The sequence below is a fragment of the Lepisosteus oculatus genome, chromosome 4, assembly GCF_040954835.1.
Source record: "Lepisosteus oculatus isolate fLepOcu1 chromosome 4, fLepOcu1.hap2, whole genome shotgun sequence".
Lineage (NCBI taxonomy): Eukaryota > Metazoa > Chordata > Actinopteri > Semionotiformes > Lepisosteidae > Lepisosteus > Lepisosteus oculatus.
In genome coordinates, this window is record NC_090699.1 from 50,430,697 (window position 1) to 50,445,422 (window position 14,726).

A 14,726-nucleotide genomic window follows, 5' to 3' on the forward strand; every position below is an offset into this window, starting at 1 on the left:
CAAATTTCCATAAAGAAAGTAACCACAACAGAATCAAAAATGATTTTAACTTATTTGTAGAATTGTTTACAATGCAAGTGTACAAAAGCTTTAACCTATTTAAAAATATTGTGATCAAAATAAATGTACATTCTTATTAAATTATTTAAATACAATTATATACTGTCTGGATTATGATTTGTTTCACAAGGAAGAAAGACATCAAATATGGACCTTACTAAACCTCAAGAATGTGGTTTGCGCCTGGCATGCAGAAGTCTATTGTGTATTGAATTCACAACACTGATGTCTACAGCTGTGGTTATATAAACTAGGTAATGCAAAGCTGGTTTGGGGGGAACTTTCTTAAGTCTGGGCAAACCAACAATACACATAGAAAGGAAAAAGCATAACTTTCGTCTGACTTAATCCCTCATCTTGTAGATTCTTGTTGAAATGTCTGCGGTTCATTTTTACCTCTTACCAACATTGTTTCATAGATCTTTAGATATTTTCATCTCAACAATTAATTTGCTTAAACATGTTGATGCTTTACTCGAGAGCCTTCAGCTACATTTGCAAAACTAAAGTTCTTCATTTTGCAGGGCTCTACTAGTAAACTGTAAATGCACTCATTGCCACAAAAGGCAGGGAATTTCAGAAACTAGTTAATTGGCACTCAAACACCACAAAAAACAATGTAATTCCTCTGTATATTAGACATTAAGCTTTAAATATTTTAATTTAAATTAATTTTTTTAAGCTTTTTATTTGCATTGCATTACAAACTACATGAACAATTACTTATTATGTCAGTAAACACAATACTAAGCACAAGTCAGATAAACAGGTAGTGCTAAAACACTGCAAGTCAAATATCACACCAAAATAAATAGAGGTCAATATCTGAGATGAGTTAACAGTGACTTTCTGAATAAAAGGGAAGTAAAGTGGCTTTTGTCTTCCATCAAAAAAAGAACACAGATTTATTGGTACAGTCCACCTAAAGAGCTTCAGAATCACTGACTGATAAAAGGTGTCATAAATCACAATATCGCCTATAGCAAAAAGATTTAACTATTGCTCTGCTGTATGTTTTAACTTTTGAAAGCTTGGAACATTTTCCCAACAAAGGCCTGAAACTATGGTAATAATCTGAAGAGTATATTTTGCTTAATTTGCATAGAATAAAAGAGCTAGATGTGACTGAAAACCTTATCACCTGGTGGAGAACTGAATTTAATAAAATGTGAAGTGTCCATCAAAAGTGTTTATAATATCTGCAAAAAATAAAAATAGACTTTCTGTGAGTGGGTTTTTGTTGCTGATGTGTGCACACAGAACAACCACACAGATAGTGCCTACTGTAGACATGTAAAGCACAACTGTGCTCGGATAAAACTCTTCATCGTTGTTTAGTGGAAGGAACCACTGTTTTGACGACAGGAACAGTCAATATGTATTAAGTGTTTCAATAAAGAAGAACAGATAGACCAGAGTAAACATTTAGTTCCCTATTAACTCATTACATTAATTATGAATTAAAATAGTAATGAAAACCACAATAAACAGCAAAGATAGACATTTTGCAATTTTGAAAATAAACATAACTTTACAAGTAACTTAGTTCATTAAGCACAGTAGGTAACATCCAATCACAATGTGAGAGGAGTTTCATAGCTTGTAAGGCAACCTTAACTTCAGTTATTAAGCCTCAAAATTGAAGTTTTCTACTATAATTGTGTACATAAGACAGAAGATGGTATAAATAATCTCAATTAATCACTGACTACCTATACTGCCTCTCAGTGTTTAGCACAGGGTTTACGAATTTGTTATTGTAGTTCAGTGGGTTCAATTAAGTAAACCTTATTTTACAATTTCAGAGTGTCTCCACTCTGTGATGATCAGCGGCATTTTTAGTGTCTGCCTGTCAGCTATCTGGAATTCATTACCATATCTGCGTTATGCTGCAGCTGCCTGTGGTTATCTTTTCAGCCCACTGGCAAGTGTATGAAAGCAATGCGTCAGCTATTTAACTACAACAAAGGCCTCCCCCACTGTGGAATATTACTGTAGCAAGTCTATGTCCTTTGACCTAATGAAATACTCACAGTCTGGTGGGTGAACTATTAAGTAAGGCAATGCTAATATCTTATGCTAATATAAAATAAAATGCCCTATCAAAGAACTGCTTTAAAAGCTTAAAAGTGCTGGTTTTGTTATCATTTTAACAATAACATTTTATATACAATGCTACCAGATTTTGTCACATACATAGTCCACTGCATATAGTTTTCTTTTCCCTTATAAAGGTTCTTGTAAGAAATTATACATTTATTCTTGGAATATTAATGAACTGGTTTCCTCAGTTGACTTCTATATTGTCTTTTATTTTGTTTATGGATATACAGTACCCGTTAAGAGCCTTGGATAAATGCAGCAAACAAATGAATAATTAGTGGACATAGATTTAAATGGCAGGTTCTTAAGATAAAGAAGATCAGGGGTGCTTTAAATATATCTTAAAAGGTATAATGTGTGTGTTGGAAAGAACAAACTCTAACACTTATCCACTGACTCAGAACAAGACAGACAACTCTTCTGATGGGAAAAAATCAAATGAATTCTGCAAGTAACAGCCCTTTCCAGGGTACTGTGATTTTTAATTACAGCACATAGCTGGGATCCTATGATCCAAACTCCCACACACCTAATCTCTGTACTTCAGTGCATTTCCAGTGAGCGTGCCAACAATCACACATTTATTACAAGACTTGTGAACTCCATTGGTCAGAGAAAAATAGAGATGAATGGCCATCTACTGTATAAGCCCTGTGGTCAACATTACACAATATCCTGATTCTGCAACTAAAAGGTAAAGTTTATCTCCTCAAAGAACACAAAAGACCACATGTGACCTTTAAGGTACAGATATGCTAACACCCTTCATGTTAAATGTATTTGTTTTTCTTCTCTGTGTGACAAAACATTTAAATTATCTCTATTTTTTCAGATTGCAACAGCAATTTGGGAAAACTGCTACTGCATGGTTTCCTTCCATTAATCATTAGGTATGTAAAGATTTTCTTACAGGATTCTTGGCTTTTTTGTGCTATTTTGCGTGAGGGAGGTACATGCAATACTGATCAGAAGGAGGAACAATTATCAGTAATTTGTTAACATGATAATTTGATGAGTATCAATAGCAAGCAACTTTTTTTTCTAGATTTTCTTTCTTCCCCCAATAACCTGGGATTCCTTCACACATCTGATGTCAAAAACCTGTCTTGTTTTTTTTCCCCATAACAGCTCATATTTTTCCATGTGGAAAACTAACTTAAATAGCGTCAAAAGAACAGAACACAGAATCCACAGCAGGTGTCTTAACCGCACTGATGTACAGCAGGGCAGTTGACAATTATTAAATTCTGAATTTGTGTGCACATTTTAAAATATGGGTAGAATAAATGGTTGTTGCTGTAACTTCATGAGCTGTGTCTTTTGAGATGAGAGATGTTCTCTGATAGAATTGATCTACGTTACTGAAAAAAAATGAACACTTAAACCACATGAAAGACAACAACCCTCACAAATCAACCCTTTCCAGGTAAGCCTCAGAGAACAGTCAGACACTGTCAAGGAAACCTCCGTGTGGAAAAATGAAAAAAAAAAAGTTTTACAGTGTACTATCCTCCCTACTACACAACACTAAATACTTTTTCTTCCCATTTCCTGCATTTAAAAGAACTGTTTAATTCATTTACTCAGGTTCGAAAACAAAATGACCCAGTGTAACATGCGGCGGCAGAGAAATGAAGGTAAAAAAAACTTGGTGCTGTCTCCAGACTGCTTAGGCCGATTTAAACAGCGGTTAGCTGCATATACCCCCACGCACCGGCTTCAATTCAACTGTCAGGTCAAGTGTATGTATTGGAGGGTGAGGCCCAGAAAGGGCAGCCACAGAAGAAAGAACCGCATTGATGTCCGCAGCAAGCAGCTGACAAACTTTTATCTTCTTTTGCATACATTACTGGATCATTTGCGGGGCTGCCGCTGGCTGTACAAATCCCCACACCAACTTTCACACTGTAGCAGTTAAGTAGGTAGCTGCGTCACCATGCGTAGGCTGCAATGGAACAAGTAAAGTTTCATTCCATGATGAAAAGAGAAGAAACTCAACGTTTCGGCTGTGGAGCCTTCTTCGGGTGTGTTCCGAAACATTGTTTCTTTTCTTTTCAGCCTGGAATAAATCTTGACTTGTTCCGTCACACTGTAGCTGTCAGTATCTCATTGCATGACGCCGGAAACATTTCTTGTGCCATGGCACCACTTTCCAAAAACGAGCCCAAGAACACGAGCGCTCGCACTTGTAAAACCGGTCTTTCGCAAGCTGGACACCACGTACAATCACTTAGCGGTGTTTGCACTTTCACATACATGATTAGCAACTAATCACCGCCCACACCAACCAGCCCTCCCTTACAACAATTGTAGAACTTGGAGCCAAGTTCCTCTTCACTTAAACTAAATACACATCACAATCTTACCTTGTATAGTCTCCTTTAGCTTCCTGCAAGAAGAAGAAAAAAGTCACTACAGAAAATACAATGAGAAAATCAATAGATTCTAAGACTACAACTTCTTTCAAGGGTTCCACACAGTTTGAGAATCCTATATAATGGTATATAATTGTTAAAGAAGCTGGAACAGAACAGAGAAGCTATGTTCTAAGCACCGCTGTAAAAAGAACACACCAGACTGCTAGAGGATTATCCTCTGAAATTAATTCGCCGGTGCAAACAGCATTATGGAGATTTAGTAAATGCTGTCTGATAAAGAGAATACAACAAAATGCAAAACCACTTTAACCCATTTAGTGATTTACGAGCGGTTAAAAAACTTTTTTCAAGCAGGAAAACATTGTCAATCTACAATGCAACCAAAAAAAGTACCTATGCAAGTAAAATCAAGAAAATAATTCTCGGGGATTTAAAATCTCTTAAATCCACAATACTATTACTTGCTGGAAACTGGAGTTAACGACTCCTCCTGTCTAAGCAACATAATTTCAAGAATGAAACACGGAACAGGGCACTTACCTGCAAGGTGTAAGCTGCTAATTTGAAAACATCTTCACTTTCCACTTCTATGTCTCCCTGTGCACCGTTAGAAGGTGGGGAAAAAATCAGTAATTAGAAGAAAATGCGAAAACTTTGGGTGTGCCAAGTTTAAGAACACAACTCCAGAACAGCCTGAATCAGTCACTTAGCCCGTACCGACAGGTTCTACTCCACTTCAGACCCTACCATAAGCACAAAAACAGGGGGGGGGGGAGCGCCCGTGTTTAATTTAAAGGACACTGCTTCACTCGACGTGTTGAAAAGGCAATTCAAATATGGCTACAAAATTGCATCGAGAAGTAGCATTTTAACGAAAACGTTCAAGTTCTTTTTACCGACTCTATAATCCCCCACTAGTTTACAACTTGGTTTGTCCTAACCTAGCAGGTTTCGCAGCACTCACTCTCAAAGCGCAGTCCAGATAACATTCCTCCCCTTTATCGCCATTGCGTACTTCAACACTGGCATCTTTTTAAAGAGCGAAGGCTCCAGCTGTGAAATTTTAATCTACGTGCATTTTATGTTTTACAAGCTATCTGTTGTTGAAGAGAATTTCTATTATTTGCGGGAAGTTCAAAACGAGGGACTTCGTAGGTCATTTCATGGACGTCTGAGTCCTGCCACCACACCGCCCAGACCTCACCATCTGCGTCAAGTCTGTGGGGGGTCATTAACCAGGCTAAAGACCCTGACAGTGGAGCGGAGACTATAGACATGGAGTCCTGCTGAGAGTAGGCTCTGATAAACATGTAAAAAAACGTGACCGGTATTTCCATGGGGGCGAATAAAGTTCCCTAACTTTGCATCAATTCTATACGTATACAACTAAGCATTAACTACCTCAAATAAACGCGTTTTATGTTGAATTATTTTAAAATACGCATGTAGAATTGAAAATAATTGTAACTGAGCTGCCATTTTTACGTATAGAGCACTTATGTTGCCTTTTAAATAAACGTGCTTTACAAAGTTGACCAGTTAATTTTAAATAGCTTTAAAAAAATTATGTCCAATAAAAAAATAACATATTTGAACTAGTAGTATGGACTATGACTCGCCTGTTTCTCAAGGCATTCTAATCCAGTTTAATATAACATGGCAATAAAAGTACTATTTTTTATGATTAATTGTTCTTAGGATATAGATTTCTTGGAGTTTCTAACCAATCCGTTTATCGGTTCCCTCTAATATAGAAATAGAAAAGTTTGCTATAAAATAACTTAAATGCAGGTAGAAAATACGAACTGCTGTACCAATATTACATGGGAAAACGCTGAGCCTGAAGAAGATACATCTTTAAAAAAAATCTTTATGATATTTTTATCTTCTAGATAACGTGAGAAAGCAATACAAAGAATATTAGTATATACATATAGTTAAAGCACAGAATTTAAATTAATAGACATTAAAATTGTACACTAGCAAGATCTCAACTAGAACATTTTAAATTTTGGTTACCAAGACACAACACAGATATTGATCTGAAAGAAGACAAAGAGCAAGCTACTCTTGATAGACTAAATTTACTATATCTACAGTCTTCAACAAAGAGGACTATGAGACAACCCATTTCAAGTATTAAAAAAAACACAATGGCAGGAGGCATTTTTTCAGAATTAGTGAAACGTGGAAAATAAGGGGAAGTGCAAGAACATAAGTTGTTTCATTACACAAACAGTTGTTGGAGTCTGGAACAAGTTACCCAGAAAATATTCTTGATGCCAACACTTGTTTAAAAAAAAGGCTGTATTAACACCCCTACTCATGCATACAATGCCATTGGATCTTTAACAATCAGGTAGTCTTAATGTAACAAAACAAGTCTCATCTGAAAGTGTCTCCATACTGGGGCATTTAGATTATCTGCTCCAAAGGGGAGGGTGGCCCCTACTGGTCTATCAATACATATGACAACAACCTATTTTTTAAAGTGTCTTAAATCCCATACTGACTAGGACCAGACTAATTTAGCTTCTGCAAACTGATGAGATCAGGCTTACAGGTGGTAACAATGCTACTGGCCATTATTGAACACCCTTCAACTCCACCTAACCCTCCATCAGTTTGATTCTCTCATCCATGTGGTCAAGTAGTTGTCGCTCAAACCATACTGGTAAAGGCCAAACACATCCATAAATTGTGTCTTCATAGCAATCACATTACTGGGCTTTGTGAGTATATTCTGAAAGTATGCATTCAATTTCAAGCATTACAATTTTTATTTTAGTTTCTTTTCACATTCCTGCTCAAATTGCATTTAAAAGAGATGTGACTTAAACTGTAGCAACCAATGATTTTGGAAATATTCATAAGTGAATACATAAAGACGAATTAAATCCCACATATCTTTTCAGGAAGTAATGTTACAACAACTGATTACAATAGGACTTGAAACATTGTAGCCCAGTTAAAATAAAATCTCTAAGACAGTGTAAAGATAATATATCAGAGTTATAGGATGTTTGGAGCTTATTATTTTTCCTGCTTTATAATCTATTAAAAAAAACGTGGAAAACAGACATTTGTGAGTTACGTAAAACAGCCACACTGTACATGTTTCCATATGGCTACCATTAAGTGTTACCAGGCATGTCTTTTCCAGGTGTCTATATTGAGTTCCACAGGAAAACAGCCAAGTGTACAGTATAACAGCTGAATAGCTTCCTCAGAAGAGACAAGTTTCCTTCTGTTTTAATTAGGGTGCATATTTGGAAGCCTGAGCTTGACTTTCAGTAACAGGAAAGATGCAACAATATTGTATTAGAGGTGGGACTCGTAATTGTGGGGACTCCTAAAAACCTAGAGTTTAAGACAGAATTACAGATTTCTGAATTTTAGTACATAGTGTTAATTCATAGCTACGGTTAACACTTTCATTGTTTTAAATAAGTTCCAGAGGTCAATCAGAAGACATTTTTGAACATTCGACTAAACAATGTAATATATTTTATAGGTAGAATGTAGCCATTGCTTGACATTTTAGGGTACAAAATTTCAGCACATAAAGAAACAAACAGATTGTTCAATGATGTCCCAATATAATTGTAATGCAGTGTTTTTCCAGTTCAAGTGCAAACGAATATCAGGATACTTTCTTGCAAGATTTCAGAAGTTTAAACAGTCACACCGCAATGCCTTTGCAGTCCGTTAGAGCTGGAGGACAGCCAGTCTTCAAACTAAAACTGCTCTTTAGCTTTTAACGGCTGTCTTCTGTAAATGCCATGTGCACAAAGGAGCTCTCCGACCACAAACTGTTTTTGGCATAACATGCCTTTTTTGGAGGGATCTGACCTCTGGAAAGCATAAAGTATTTTTGTCCTTAAGTTATTTTCTTTTTAACTTTCAACAGCGGTTCTGATCTACTTGTCTGATTAAAACTAACTCTCTCACAAGAACGACCTTTGGATACTTTCTTTATGGTTTCTCTTTCTGCAAGTAAACCCAAACTTTATATAATCTATCTAAATATCTGTTGTTGAATAAGTTAGACGGAGTAGTGACTGCAAGAGTACTTGAATGGAACGGAACAAGTGGTCAACTAAGAACACAGCCCTGCTATGCTATTTTTAAACTTTATCTTGTACATAAAGTTCACCAAGATATAACTTTCAGTTTACATGACACTGTAAAAACACAAAAATCACTTAATTAAACACCATAACCACACTGGAACCAACCAAGCCTGAATTTATAAATGACTAAGTCGAAGAATTAGAAACAATAAAAGCTGATTTAAAATAGTCATGGTCATGAGGTTTTTGTAGAGCCTATAATTTGGTGTATTTCACTAATATTAGGAATTTTTGATTGTTCCGCAATGAAAAGCAAAACATTCAATTTGTCCATTGCTATTCTGTACCTTACACCAAAATCTTTCCATTTGCAACTCTAAAAAATTTTGTTTTAGCAAAACAAATTTTGCTAAATCTAAACAATTTTAAAAACAACACTGGGTAAAGCTGCCATCTAATATGGATTTGAAAATTGCTTTTGGCAGGCAAATTGCAGATGTTTTTATCTAGTTTGCAGCCTATCCTTAAAGTTTACCTTTGCAAACATACTACAGCATTTTACTCTTTGACCTTAGTTTCACCAAAGGTTTGCTGTGGTTTCCTATAACATTTACATGTTTTCATTGTGCTTTACTACTCTTGACTGTGTCCACACCACAGTGTGTTCTAATAAAGTTATCCAACTGCGTTATCAAATGCAGGGTCACAGGAGAACTAGAGCCTATCCCAGCACGTAACGGGTTCAGAGCAGCAACCTGGATGAGATGCCAGTCTACCACAGGGCACACAGATACAGACAAGCACACAAACCAGGGACAATCAGAAGACAATTATCCTACCAGTATGTTACTGGAATGTGTGAAGGAACACCCAGAGGAAACCCATGCAAACACAGGGAGAACATACATATTCCACTCAGATAGCACCTCAGGAATTGAAAACACGGCCCAAGCACTTTAAGGCAGTAATGGTAACTATTGTGCCACCATGTAACCCGTACAGTAAATGTGTCACAGAATTATTTATCATGGTCTTTCCTACATGCTGTGTTTATAATATCAACTGACCCCCTTCAAACAGGAATAACATATCAGTTCTAGTATGCAGAATAATGTTTAAACTGGTTCAATCAAAATAAAACAATATGGTAATATTGATATACAGTACCCAAATACTTACATTGCAGATGGATGATTTCGCGTTCAGAAAAAATAACTCGACGGTAATGTTTTCTTTTAAGAAAGATATACTCTCAATGTAAAACCTGTAGAAAGAACATACAGGCACTTTAACTTGATCCATTTTAATGATCCAAAAAATAGTTTTGCTGCTTAATTTCAGACTTAAACTTGGAAAAGGTCCAAGCTTAAATCCAATTGAACAGAAAGCATTTTTACTTTTCTTCCTGCATACGCTACTCAAAATAAAATTTTCTTTGCTTTTCCATTATCACCTAAACCCATAATATTAAAAAGTGTGAAACAACCAAATGTTTAATGAATACAAGTGTATGCCATTTCTATTGATTCACTTCAATTTTATTAGTAAAAATATAAATTGTTCCTTATGGTTTACCTCCACTTGAACAGAAAAGTATATTTCTACCTACATAGCTTTACCTTCCATAATTGCTTGTGTACATTTAGAACATGACTGTATGAGAAGTAAAAGATTACACTATTTTTCCCATTTCTGATTTCTTAATGTTAAGGGAGAAAAATGCCACCTTCTGTTTGCTCTAATGTTTGTTCAGCGTTACGTGGGTCAACTTCCCAGGACATATATATATATAGATAGATGAAAGAGCTTAGACACTTCCAGACTTTCTGCAGTGCTCAAATATAATTTCTGAAAGTTGATTCTCAAGGAGTACTTCCAGCGCAGAATTTTGATGACTACTGACTCTTTAGCGCACCCCACTGGAGAATACATCACATACAATCAGTGGTCTGTAACCTGGAAGAGGGTTCCTTTAACACTAACATGTGCCTTAAAACTGCTGATATCTTTATTTGGGTCTGGGACTGTTTTTACTGTACCTCTGACCTGCCTACAGGGGGCTCCTATTTTAACATTTACAAGTCAGTCCATCTGAATTGACCTTTGAAATGAGATCTACCATACTTAAGGAATTAAGGAAACTGACAGAAACCCTTACCTGACCAGAAATTTCAAGGCAACAGGCCCTGGTTTCTTCGAAAAATCATGGTCTAGTACTCTGCGATCCAGCTGCAGCCAGTTACATTGGCCACTGGGAAAAGAGAAGGGAAACACTTCCTGTCAGAAGTCTTACATTTTATGTAGGGGATCAAGTTAAGGAGAAACTATTAAGTCATGTTAAAAATTAGGTTTATTACAGTAAAAGCAGGGATATGTATATGGATATGTTGCCCCAGTCAGTACTTTTTTAAACTTGTTCTACCAATAAACAATCACAAACGATCACAAGGACTGGGTTCCATATTTTGCTATAGGTGTATAACACAGATTACACCTTACCTATCCCCTAGAGCAACTGAAAGACATTTCTGTATATTATATTCTTTCTGTCCACCTGTTCAATATTTGTAGGTTTATACACAATTCTTTGTCCTTCACAATTTTAAGCCAAGGTCGGACATCTAATTGTACATACACATAAATACATAGCAGTTGTGGATTGCAAAAACATTTTTTTTTGTAATCATCTGGTTTCAGCATGACAAAATCACCTTTTCCAAAACCGTCGGAAACCATTTCTGTACTATTTTTGTACGTAAGAATGTACCACACAGAAAATCCTCGCCAAAATCATTACTACTAGGAAAAGAATGTTCCGAAGACCGGAAAAGGAGCAGTCCTGCGAAACCAGCTTCAGCCTGATTTCAGAGCTGTACCGTGGAGCCGCACAACACTCCACCCGTTTCAAGCGAAACAGACACGTTTTCTGTGCGTTTCTGGAGCATGATGAGTAACCCCAGGTGCATGCATATTTCAAACCTGTTTCCAGAGCTGGAGGTGTGTCCTCCACAAAAAGTGTTCATCTATGTTCTTCAAGCTATATACTATGTTCCCTATTTCAAGCAGTAAGATTACAATTTTAGAAAAGCATTTGCTCGCTGGCATCCATTTTGGAATTTATAACTGTGTCTGTCTTTTAGAGTAAAGACAAGATAGTATAATCCTTTGTAGTAGTTTTATACCTCATTCTCAGAAGCCAAACTATATTATTTACATAAACAACATTCTTAACCAAAGTCCACAGTTTTTCTTAGCAGTTTACTTACGTGTCATCAATATAGGTTATTCCAAAGTATTCCTTTTCCTTGAGGTTAAAATGGGATGAAACCAGATCCAGCAGTTCCCTTGCCAACAACTTTGGCTGAACAAACAAGAGCAACACAAATTGAAATGTGAAAGGTCTTATGAAGATGGAAAACCTCTGACCCTTGAATCTACTTTTTTTCTTTGACATTTTCAGGTAATTGATTTGCTAGTCTCCTTGTAAGGCTGACCACTTGAGATTTTAAACCTTTATTTGAAAATTTACTCTTGCATTTTAGAAGCTGAATTAAGGACATTTTCCCTAGGATTTGCAAGCAGTTGAACTAATGTATTTTCAAATGAAAGTGTGATATCTTAGGATAATCCTTTATTATAGCAGGCTGTTATGCACAAACAATATTCTTAAATGCAGTGGCAATTAATTGTAATTACAAGTGTGCACATACCCTCTGTAAGAATCTCAAGGTTCAAGGCAAGTAACTACTGAAACATTTATGCTCAGAGGAATGTGAGGGCAGGCAGCACAGCTCACCTGAACAAGCAATTCCAGCTTTCTCTCATCCAAGAGGTGTACCTGGCAGAGCCTGCCTTCTGTCATCTGCAACACAGGAGCAGCATGTCAATAAGGGCGTGACTCATAGAGCTTTCTATGCATATTCAGAATATTGAATTTCACCAACCAGAACATTAAAAAACCATGAACGTATAGAGAATGATTAGGACTCCCCTGTCCTCAAGCTCATAAATTTCTAAAGTCTATATATCTGCACATTTCACTTCCTGTAAAAATAATTACTTCCATCTTGAGCTCACAAGATAAAGAAAATGGATTTTTAAGCCTCTAACAGAAATGATAACTGCTGGCAGTGTCATCAGTTTACCAGGTGTGTGTTTGTGTTTTCAGTCTGTTGCTTCTCTTCAACACCCAAGACAAATTTTAACAATTTTATGTGGAAACAGGCATACACCTTACATGTTAATCTAGACACACAGCGTACATTTCTTAAGGTTTTGGTTTTAAGACACTAAAATATTTTCAACCTCTTTATCCACCTTTGTTTCTCCACAATGGGAAAATTACACTGTTTGACACTTAATACAGTATATCAATGCTCCTACTTAGGATGATCAATTTATTCAAAATAGTTTGAGTTCCAGTAATTCTAGAAGAATTCTGACTCATGAAAAAGCATGCTAATGTTAACTAACTGCATTCATATTTTGTCTGCTGACACCTCTCATTTTTACAGCACCTCCAGAGAATATTCTTGCTTTTCTTGACTCCACAACTCTTTTGCCCACACCAAGTATTTTTTGTCTTTTGTTTTTCACTTTGTATTATTGCTTTTAGGTCTTCAGTTGTTGCCATAATGATCTTCACTTTTCTGTGTCACCTCATGTAACCAACTTTGAATGAAAAACTACACTACCGCAGACTTTACCCATTTGCTCCAGTCCACCCAGATGGGAATGATAAATGAGAATCAGCATTGCTGTGGGTGATCAATGTGAGGTACCAGTGTCCAGTCCTGGGGAGAGTTACATGCTCTCTAGTCTCTTTAACACTACAGAAACCAGGAAAATCTCTGGCCTGATGATCTCCTGTGGTTCTGGTATGGACTGTACCTTTACCTTTTTACAGGTATTGTTATGCTCCCAGAGGTGTGCATTTATAGTTTGATAGATCTTACTAGATCTCTTAAATTAATGTCATTTATTAATATCATTAGGTAGACCAGCTCAGCAGAAATGAAAACCTAATGAAAGACACTACTGGATTAGTACACCACTGTTTTAAACTAATCTTGCACTTTAAAAAGCAAAGTTTGCCAAACGCAAAGAGGAAGTGGTAGGAAGAATAAAAATAATTCTCTTCCTACTGAAGCCCAGACTCATTTTCATTCCTTTGTTTAATAGGCTCTCATTTCTCAAATGAAGCCTGCAGTTCACGAATTGAATGTTGATGCACAAGGAGCTCCTCAGGAACATGGTTTAAAGTGTGTATTTTCATTTCTTGATGGAAAACATTAAAGTGCATTTGAGTGCCAAGTGGTCTGGCTATACTTATGCAGCGATGAAAAAAAGTTATCTTACGGAACACCAGCTACAACTGTACTATATAATAAAAATAACTACTATGGGTGTGCTGACAACAACGTGCTGGAACATTGTTGCTTTCTCCAGAACTATAATATAATTGTAGTTTAATACAATTTTTATTTTGTTTTTGGGATTTTTCACCCACTAATGTAATTATAACTTTCTGTAAACCACAAGATGTTTATTGTTACTGTCACGAAACTGCACTGCCCTGAAATATTTGCAAAAACGTCTTCCTTTATTTAATAAGCAAACAGACATGTTAGTTAGCCTGAACTGCAGTCTTTTTGCAACACATTCAATTTGTACCATTGAATAATTTCGACACAACAATGGGAAAACAATGACATGAATAGAAATGTTTAGAGATTGTTGTGTGTAAAAATAGACAAACACTAAAACAAAAACTCTTTTCTGAATGAAGCATGGCATTTTGTTCACAATGCACCCGCTATTCTTGGGAGTATAATTTAAAACAACCATTCTTCCAGCAACCACTCATTCAATAACCATTCATTTTTTCCTGCCATTTCAATAAGCTTGTGAGCTCCTACACATATACTGTATAGCTAACCCTTTGTGGTGTTTAATGTTTCTCCTCATTTTCCTCCAGTTTCCTCCCAGGTGCATATCCAAGACAAAGACGTTTTAGCGTTATGGTGACCTTAAAAAGCAGTACAGGGGCCCCATCCAGAAATAAACACCCATCTGGAGTAGCTGAAGTATAATGCACAGTGACCTAATTTTG

The 14,726-nt window shown here is 36.3% G+C and overlaps 1 protein-coding gene across 5 annotated transcripts in view; it reads right to left on the reverse strand.

Moving 5' to 3' along the window:
* The window catches only part of frmd4ba (FERM domain containing 4Ba), a 65,816-nt gene that overhangs the window by 22,174 nt on the left and 28,916 nt on the right, over positions 1-14,726 (reverse strand). For all 5 annotated transcript variants that reach the window (XM_015347268.2, XM_069189356.1, XM_069189355.1 and 2 more), the window contains exons 2-7: positions 12,411-12,476; positions 11,881-11,975; positions 10,773-10,865; positions 9,794-9,878; positions 5,082-5,138; positions 4,530-4,552 (exon numbers count right to left, since the gene is read on the reverse strand). In XM_015347268.2, coding sequence (XP_015202754.2) covers positions 4,530-4,552; positions 5,082-5,138; positions 9,794-9,878; positions 10,773-10,865; positions 11,881-11,975; positions 12,411-12,476 — 419 coding nt within the window. The remainder of the gene's footprint in view (positions 1-4,529; positions 4,553-5,081; positions 5,139-9,793; positions 9,879-10,772; positions 10,866-11,880; positions 11,976-12,410; positions 12,477-14,726) is intronic.